The following is a 9,651-nucleotide window of genomic DNA, read 5'->3' as shown; positions in this document are numbered from 1 at the left end:
GATTTTTATACCCTACAGACAGTCACACAACAACAGTCTGCAGTGGCCAGCAGGTGGCAGTCTATGGCAACATTTAACAGTGGACCAGAGATGAGAGGGTTACAGGGTTGAATAACTACAGTAGATACAAATAGTCCTTAATGGCTTTACATGCATTAGTAATAATTACATTGTATTATTAGTGTACGTCAAGTTATTGTCTAATAACATGTGTACTCATCTTTTTACTTACAAAATAAATGACTTGTGTAGCACTTGGAATTTGACTTGAAACTTGACTTGGCCTGATCATTACAACTAGTATAGGGATTAGGCTTTTTTTACTTTTCTCATCTTGATTTGGGAGTTCAATTAGGTTACCAGGGTAGTTGTCACAAAATGTTCTAGACTTCTACATGCATGTGTGTGTTGTGAATGTGTTGTATTCATTTAAGTACGCAAACTGTCAGTGACGTGTTCTCTCCATGCTGTCTTTACAGAGGCTTTCAGGGCTCCTGTCTTCAGGAACGGCCCGGACAAACATGGATTCAATTTAGGCTTTTGCCGAAATGTGGCGGAAGTCTTTGGAGAGCAGAAGTTGTCTTGGTTTTTTCCTGTATATTCCAGGTGAATGTGCTCCTCTCCCCTCAAGTGATGTTATGGCATGCAAGTTACTTATAAATAACTAAAACATTATAAATAACTCAACACACACTTTGTATTGTGATGGAACTGTGAATAGATAAAAACGAAATAACGACCCCCACCAAGATGCTGCGGGGGCGGAAACCTTGTATGTCCAAAACCGTTAATTTCCAAGAAAAAGACAAAATAACCTGTGTTCCAATGGATGCATTGTAGTTATTATTTAGTCACAAGCTCTTTTTAATACTTTTCAAATATTTATACAACCCACAGATAAACTTTCAAAATGTTTCTATTATGGCAAAAACATCCGATCTACAAGCTCATAACGTATTGCAATGCGATGCGTTGTGAGCTTGTAGATCGGCTATTTTCACTGCTTTTGTGCGACACTCCTGTATGACTAAGTAGGTCGGAGATGCAATGTTTCTGGCCGACAGCAAAGATATGCAAGTAATTCAGACTATTTTAACCCCTGAATCCCCTTCATTCCTGACATATTTTACAACCATCTTTGTTTGTCTCTGATGATTTGCCAGTCTGGGCGATGGACATTCCTTCGTCACCCGATTGGTGCACATTGACCCAGAGCGAGCTAACGCTATCCTCCAGCAGAACGGCAAAAGGTCTAGTAGTCTCTATCATCAAAATTAAACTACACTATATATTACGATGCCCAAAGATTCCCCTGACTGTATTATAAGGCGATCATTTACTTTGCATTTCCTTTTTTCCGTATCCACATTTTAGGCCTGTTGACGGTGAAAGTAACGCACTCGGTAACAATGTACATGGCGGCGTGGATACAGCTGGTGAGTCCTTGATCCCATTTCACAGTTGGATTTTTTCAGTTGTGATATACAAAAACAAGATGTTTTTAGTTTTTGTATTTGTATTTTATTGCATGAACTATTACCCCTGAGGATCCCATGAAGACCAGCAGTCACTAGGTTGACAGCTAATGAGGATCCTAATAAACATTAAATGAACACCATAAAACACAATGACAATGTAAAGTGCATAAAAGGATCAAGAAAGTTGAAGGGCATACAGTAGCCGGACATTTGGGTGCATGCGTAGCACCTAATCGCCTTCCAACAAGATATCTGTGCGTGTATTTCTGACCCGTCTTTTCTTTAAATAATAGTTTCTGAAACTGCCTCTTCAAAATATGTTTGCCTTGCAGGTGGACAGATGGCCTCTGTCACAGTGGAAAACGAACAATAGGTAAGCACTGTAAGAAATGTATCCATTCATTCTAAATGTAGATATCCACGATTGGAATAAATGTACATCAATTGCACTTGTAAAATAATTATAATAATACAATCTTAAACCCATAATGGTGTAATTCAATTCTTCATATTTCGACTGAATTTCATTCAACCCATTAAAACCGGAAAGCATCTGTGTCATTGTAGCGTTTGGCTTGGCTATTCAAAGATGGCAGATATACAAGCTCGCAGCTTGTAAAAAAAATCTTGAAAGTGTGAGAGCTACTGATTTAGTAGGCATTTTAGAGTCAGCCTCAGGTCTTAATGGGTTAACCATCGGTGGCTTGATCAGCAATTTGGTAACCCTGTGTTTGCAAAAACGTGCCATATAAATAAATTGGATTCGATTGGATTGGATCAATGTTGACTTTCGGCTGTTCTCTCCTCTTCATTGTCCCAGGACTTCTGACCAGTGAACGTCTAAAGCTATCAACCCTGATGCCTTAAAACCAGGAGCATTGACATCTCCATGGAACCTAGTCTCTTTAGTTCTGTGCTGCAGTAGTAAGTACAGCATCCTCTCACACAACCAGTACAGAGGCTGCACATACAGACTCCTGCACCATTTCAGAGACTCTTTGTTCCTGTCCAAAGACACTCAAAAGACAACTTTACATTTATTTTTGCAGCTGGCACTGGTATATTTATTATTCATATTTGTTTCTATTCATGTCATTATTTACTTTTACTGTTGGCGGTATAGGTTATCCACTTTACAGCTTTACAGCAAAATAAGCATTTTGAATATGGGTTTTGATTGAGGCCCTTGAAGCACAAAACAAAAACAGATTTATTCTCAGGGCTTAAGGGGACATTAGCACTAAATGACTAATGCTAATACTTGACATGTGTCCACACTGTTGAGTGCAATAAAGGTGTCCGTTGGTGTTTTATTGCCAACTGAAAGGCAAGCTTTGCACCAGGGTTACACAGTCACGGCTATAGCTGATTTTTTAGCTGAATTTGGTGAACATGATTATTAGCCATGACTATTCGGATCAACTGTGATTTGGGGAACAATTTACTTTTTGAATCTTACTGTATGTATATCAAAAACACTTGCTTTGCATCCCATGATGTCTATAATGAAATATAAACATACTTATAACGTATCATACAGTAATCTGCTTATATCACGGTATAATTTTTGTTATAAGAAATCATGAATACTCATACTTTATAAATAAAGTACTTATGTGGTCGAGTATTGTAATTCAATGTAATGTGCTTCACTGTAGAATTACAGTTATAAGCACTCATAAGTACTCATAATGCAATTACAAGTCATTATAAAGCCTTTATAATAATTACTTATAAAGTCAAGTAGGCCCATTATAATACAATTATTGCTGGGCACTGACAGACTTTTTAGTAACACTTTCTATGCATTAGTGATGCGCGGGCCAACCCGGTGCCCCCACCCGCCCGCCAACCCGCCCGCAATGCGGCGGGTGGGTCAAGGTTTCAGACCTTTTCGGGCGGGCGGCGGGCGGGGGGGTTATCACCACTCTCACATGCAAAAAATAAATAAGAATAATCACCTGTTCTTATTTGCCTTTTATTCTTAATAAGTGAGGCGGATTTTTTGACTGAATGAACCAACCACGCTTACCTCGAGTCGTCCCATCTCTCCAATCTGGTGATTAATCAATAACCAACAGGATTTAATATTGTCCGTCTTTTGCTGTCTGTTTAAAGTGCGAGGCGCTGTATAAATAGGCTATGATTGACATAAAACCGCCATTCTTACCCCGACGATGCCCGGCGATTTAGAGAGAATGAACGTCTTTGAATTAATTTCTTTTAGGCTAAACCCCAATTTGAACAACACGTTTGTTTATTTAGCCCATGACAATATTGTGCTACTGTAAACGTTTCTGTAAAGCGACTTTGGGTACTTAGAAGAGCCGTATATAAAGATGAGCTATTGTGGAGATGATATACCATCTTTTTTTTAAATGCGGGTTGCGGGGCGGGCGGATTCGTTGATTTGTATATTGTTCTGCGGCGCGGGCGGGTTACGTTCCGTGCGGGCTGTGGGTCGTGCGGGTTATGAAAAAAACCTGACCCGCGCAACACTACTTTGCATCCAACGATTTGTAGTGATCAGTGACTATAATGCATTATAAGAGTGATTATAATACATTATTATAATGTATTACCAATTATATTATAACTAAGCCCCTTCCCCACTGCAAGGTGGAACCAGAAGTTTCAGGAACCTGAACCTATTTTTTTGGTTCTGGTTTTGTTTCCATTGCGTACGGCCAGGTTCCAGACAAGGTTCCTGGAACCTTTTTTCAGTAGGAGCGAGGTCATTTAGCGACCTACAACCGGGTCGCGACGTGGTCGGTAGTTTTCAGCGACCGGGTCGCTAAATCGAGCGACCGGGTCGCTAAATCACCGACCGCGCCGCTAAATCGACCGACCCGGTCGCTAAATCTACCGACCTGCCTGCAGTTTTAGGTCGGTAGATTTAGCGACCTGGTTGGTACATCTAGTGACCCGGTCGGAAGATTTTGCGCCCCAGTCGGTCGATTTAGCGACCCGGTCGCTCGCTTTAGCGGCGCGGTCGGTGATTTAGCGACGCGGTCGGTGATTTAGCGACCCGGTCGGGAGGTTGCGTGGCAGGTTAGCCTAACTGAGGTAAGGTTACTGAGGTTAGGTTTAGGGTTAGGGTTAGGGTTAGGGTTAGGGTTAGGGTTAGTAGCCCGGTGGTCGGTGGAAGCGACCACCGGTCGGTGGATTTACCTACCCGGTCGCTGGATTAGCGTCCCGGTCGGTGGAATTAGCGTCCCGGTCGGTGGAATTAGTGACCCGGTCGGTGGTTTTAGCGTCCCGGTCGGTCGATTTAGCGACCCGGTCGGTGGTTTTAGCGTCCCGGTCGGTGGTTCTAGCGTCCCGGTCGGTGGTGTTACCGTCCCAGTCGGTCGATTTAGCGACCCGGTCGCTGAAAACTACCGACCACGTCGCGACCCGGTTGTAGGTCGCTAAATGATCTCGCCCTCTCTCCCTTTTTTAGATCCTGTTCTGAACTATACTTTAGTTCTGGGAACCTATGGGAGGGGCCAGCAGCGATGCTGGTCTTTTTTTTTGGGACCCTCCCGGTTAGTTCTGGTTATATGGAAACGTAAGCAGAACTTGGTCCCGCAACTTCAACAGGTTCTTGAAAGTTCTTGGTTCTGGAAAGTTCTGGTTCTAGTTCTGGGTTGGCCCTACAGTGGAAATGGGGCTTATGGAAATTATAATACGTGATCCTTGAACAAAAAAATGCCTATGAGTTTCCAGCAATTATGAAGTATTAAAACACTTGCTTTATAATGTGTTATGCTTATTGTTATAAAGCATTATGGGTATTCATGAGACATAGGACGCATAGCAAGTGTTATCCAACATCTTGAAACACGTGGCAAATATTGAATTTACTAGATTGTGTCATTTGGATCCGTTATGTAACATGATCTAACTGTGCAGCCCTATTATCCAACATGTACACGTTTGATTTGACTTTCACAGTGTCATTTATTTTACAGTCTATGCAGATCTAATTGAACTGTTCATCTCTGTTTACAGTTTTTTATATTTGTCTTTCTAGTTCAGAGTTTTAGGTGACAGGAAATGTACACATGATATAAGCTTAAAAAGCTATGAGGACCAAATTCTTTCTTGAACTAAAGGCATTATTCATGCCAACCTCTTGCACTTGCATTGTACACATTTGTTATTTATCTATTGTTTGCAGCACATTTATTCTTCTTTTTTCTTCATTAAAGGACGACTTTGTTTTTTTACAAGGGTTCATATTTTAGATAGTCATTAGAGAACATAAAAGATGAGTGTTTAAAATGTTTTCATTTACTTCTTTCTATCGTTTTAGTGACTTTAACGATTTTGATTTGCATGCAGGTCGGGGGCATGCATACAAGTGGCTAAATATGTCTTTTTAGACACAATAAGCCCATTCCCAAGATAATACCGCAATCTTTCATGGGCAGATGTGACTTATGGGGGCTGGTGTAAATAGTATCAAAGAAATTGACAGCTTATTGTGTCTAAAAAGACATATTTAGCTACTTGTACGCATTGCCCACTGAAATCAGAATACTAAAATCGCTAAAACAATAGAAAGCAGTAAATGAAAAAATTTTAACACTATTTTTTTCTTTTCTCTAATTACAATCTAAAATATGAATCCTTGTTCATATGAACCAAAGTCCTTTAAGACAGTCAGACAGTAGGAATGCTGAAGAATACTGCACAGGGCAACACATGAACCACTAGACACAGTTCAAATTCTTGTCAAAATTCTCATCTCAAAATGATAGCTATCATTTTGATCTGCCACACATTTTAAATATATGTGTGTGTCAGACCTGCAGTAAAACATAACCAATATTTTAGGTACTGTAGTTTTATTAATTATGATCTTTATTTTATATTGCACTATATTTTGCATTTTATTTATTTTCAGGCATCTAGGACGTGTTTGTAATAATACTTTTCTTTTATGTTGCTGTTGTTAAATTGCCATGTATATATATTGTTTAACAGATATTTCTACTTGCTTTTTTTTTAAATGGTGTAATGTTAACCTAGCCATGTGGATCTCTGTAATTCATTCAGGGGACAAATGTGGCACTAACCAGCTATTATCTGACCTTATGCTTTGTAACAGTATAGTGTAAATAGTTAAATCTTTTGTATTAATGCCAAGCATTAAAATTGTCCAAAGCACACCTGTTTCATTTCCATTCTTAATCAGATGTCACTAATACTAGGATTATATGTGGAAGTTAAAAGTACCAAAAGCAAGTCTAAAAGTTGTGAAATGTATTATATATTTTTTGTTATATACACATACGTTTTTCAGGGGGAAAAGGGATTTAGAACATTGGTTTAGAACAGTGGTTCTCAAAAAAAAAATCTACAAACTCACTGTAGCCTGGAAGATTTGGTCTGGCACCGATCAGTTGATTTAACTCCCTCTGAAGCAGTGGAGGGGCCAATCAGGGCCCAGTATGCAAATATGTGGCGGCTTTATCACCAGAGGCATTTTTTTTTAAACCCACCCCTTGAAATGTAGGTTCCATACAGTTATTACAGACTAATATCTACACTGTGACACAGGGACGTGCTGGCCATTGGGAAAAGCGGGACAACTCCCGAACGGCCGGGTCATTCCCGGCCGGTCCGGCCATTAGGAAAACATTAAAAATAAAATGTCGGCCTTCGTTCCATTTTGGGGGCTGGGCAGTCAACAAAGTAAATCATCACTGTCGGGCAAAAACCTTGTATCTCCAAGTTTCAGATAATTTTTCGCAAAGCAAAGCCCTGCTTCACCATACAAGGCCGTCGCACAAAAGTAGTGAAAACAGCAGATCTACAAGCACACAACGCCTCGCGGTTCGAGGCGGTGTGTGCTTGTAGATCGGCTGTTTTCACTAGTTTAAATAATTTTTAAAATGATAAATACAAAACAAACGGTTTTGGACATATAAGGTTTCCACACGACAACGACGAAATTTAACTCATGTAATTGGCCCACTGGCTTGTCACTTGTCATGATCTGAAATGGCAAATCTTTGAGTAGCAGCAGCGCTATAGAGAGAGAGAGAGATCTCTCTATAGCGCGCAATGAGGGCCTCTCCAACTCTTTTTCCCGGGCTGAATCAGGGGCCCAGCACGTCCCTGCTGTGACATTACTAGTCTAGCTATGACAGGCTAAGCTCGCAGCATGTGCTGAAACCAGTTTTTGAACATTTCTGAACGATATTGAAAATGCTTGGAAAATGTCTCTTCTGGGAGTCCCTGGCACAAAACATTTGCTGATTGAGGGTCCACGGCCATATAGGACCAGGCACGTGCACACACAGACATCAAAGGGGGCTCGAGCCCCTGCCCTTTTATCCGGCTGTAAAAAGTGCCCTCTCCAGACCATGAATGCAGTTTTTACTATGGTGAAAGAAATGCAAATGCCCCCCTTTTCATGTCCTACCTGAAGGCAGCATCCAAGAGAATTGCCTTGTCCAAACTCTCCTGAACTTGAATGCAGCGTCTTATGTTGAAAGAATTGCCCTCTCTGTGTAGAAATCCATGACGTTACGCCACATCTCCGGTATTGACTTGATTATATTAATCCAGTGTGGTATCAAGCAACGAAAATTGCCGACTTCCAAGCTCCAAGCTTGGAGGTCTGCTATTTTCGATATTTTCAACAAAAGGTCCTTTTAGAAATTATAGAAATTACAGCCCCTCCGTCTCCAACATTATTTGCACGTCCCTGTATAGGACCCCTTCAAAGTGGGGTCCCTGGAGTATGTTCTCCAGACCCCACTTTGAGAACCAGCTTATTCATCCTGTTTGATTGAAATAACAGGTTGCAGCATTATGTTTATGATGTTCATAAATAGTCTCTGTGGAGGTGAAGGATAGCATCATAGCATCGCATAGCAAAGATTATTTAACTTAACGTTAAATGAACACTCTGGATTTCAGTGTGTTTAGGGGTGCTCAGATGTAGGTGGAGCAGGGGTCACTGAACCCCCAAAGGGTGTCAGCCACACTTTTATTTGGTCTGCTTATTTTCAACACACCTAATCATGCAATATTATCTACATTGTTCTGTAACGATACATTACATTGAATGGGAGAAAACTACTAAGGTGTGATTCTTTATAAACATTCATTAATGTTTAGCTAATACATTCCATACATAAACATGGAAAAACCTAAGCATTACACACCCGAACATCTTGATTGAGTGAAAAATATGCAAATAGAGACCTAATTATCTATATCATGCTTTTACATTTTGCTCATCTAACGTAATTCCATAACAAGGATACTGTAGTTATAAAATCTGGACTCTTACAGGTCCATTGTTACACACAGTTAAATTAATGAACTAAGATGTTGCTGTGCACTAAACTGTTACAGAGGACAGGTGAAGTACTGAGTGAACCCTAGGTGGAATCTGGGCAGAGTGTGCTTACGCAACCTCTTCATGAACTGCACAGGGTCAGTGAACGAGATGCCAAGATGACGCACTGAGGAACATGTCACTTGGTGACCGTTCCCTTCAGTTTTGTGAGATCATTAAAACACGATGTGGTGAAACACCACTTGTAGATGGTTATCTCTTACAAGTTACACCTTTGGCTTAACTTACTTTCTATGCCTAGGGAAGGCTAAAACGTGACAAACCAGGGACAAGAATTATGGGGTATCAGAGGCAATCCAAATGTGCGTGTAAAGGCTTCACAATGTATAAACTAGAAAGGTGCAATTCACGAGGAATCCACTGGGAATTCCGTCTTACCATTTATTATTGTGATGTCAAATGATATGAAGCATGACCAATCCTGTCTGTCTGGACATTATATTATCCAAGATATCTGGCCTTACAACCCAGATAACTTCGGTTAAAAGGTTAACAAAAAACAGGTTCACTTTAGTTTTGACCTTGTAGATTGGCTATTTTAGCTATTTTTGAATTGGAATCCTTAAATGTAACACTTTCATTTAATTTCAAATGCATGTATGAACTTAAATACAAATACATTGGAGATTAAAAAAAGACAATACAATTGTAATACAGCCATAAAGCTACCAATATACCAATTAAGTAATTAAAATGGGTCATGTTTGCATCTTTGCATGTTTGGAATTGCAACAGCTGAAATCAATAATATATCAGTATTCCGATATTAACCTGCGGGACACATTAAGTGAGGATGGGGGAGCATGTGGCCCC

The 9,651-nt window shown here is 40.2% G+C and overlaps 1 protein-coding gene across 1 annotated transcript in view; it reads left to right on the top strand.

Annotated features, from left to right (window-relative positions):
* LOC308303992 (palmitoyltransferase ZDHHC20-A-like) overlaps positions 1-3,316 on the top strand; it is an 11,732-nt gene extending 8,416 nt beyond the window's left edge. The window contains exons 9-13 of the mRNA XM_080748540.1: positions 480-606; positions 1,164-1,250; positions 1,375-1,436; positions 1,811-1,851; positions 2,299-3,316. Coding sequence (XP_080604666.1) covers positions 480-606; positions 1,164-1,250; positions 1,375-1,436; positions 1,811-1,851 — 317 coding nt within the window. The 3' untranslated portion in view covers positions 2,299-3,316. The remainder of the gene's footprint in view (positions 1-479; positions 607-1,163; positions 1,251-1,374; positions 1,437-1,810; positions 1,852-2,298) is intronic.
* The last annotated feature ends 6,335 nt before the right edge of the window (positions 3,317-9,651 follow it).

Source organism: Nannobrachium achirus (genome assembly GCF_963921795.1).
Source record: "Nannobrachium achirus genome assembly, chromosome: 19".
NCBI lineage: Eukaryota > Metazoa > Chordata > Actinopteri > Myctophiformes > Myctophidae > Nannobrachium > Nannobrachium achirus.
This window is presented reverse-complemented; position numbering and strand designations above follow the sequence as displayed.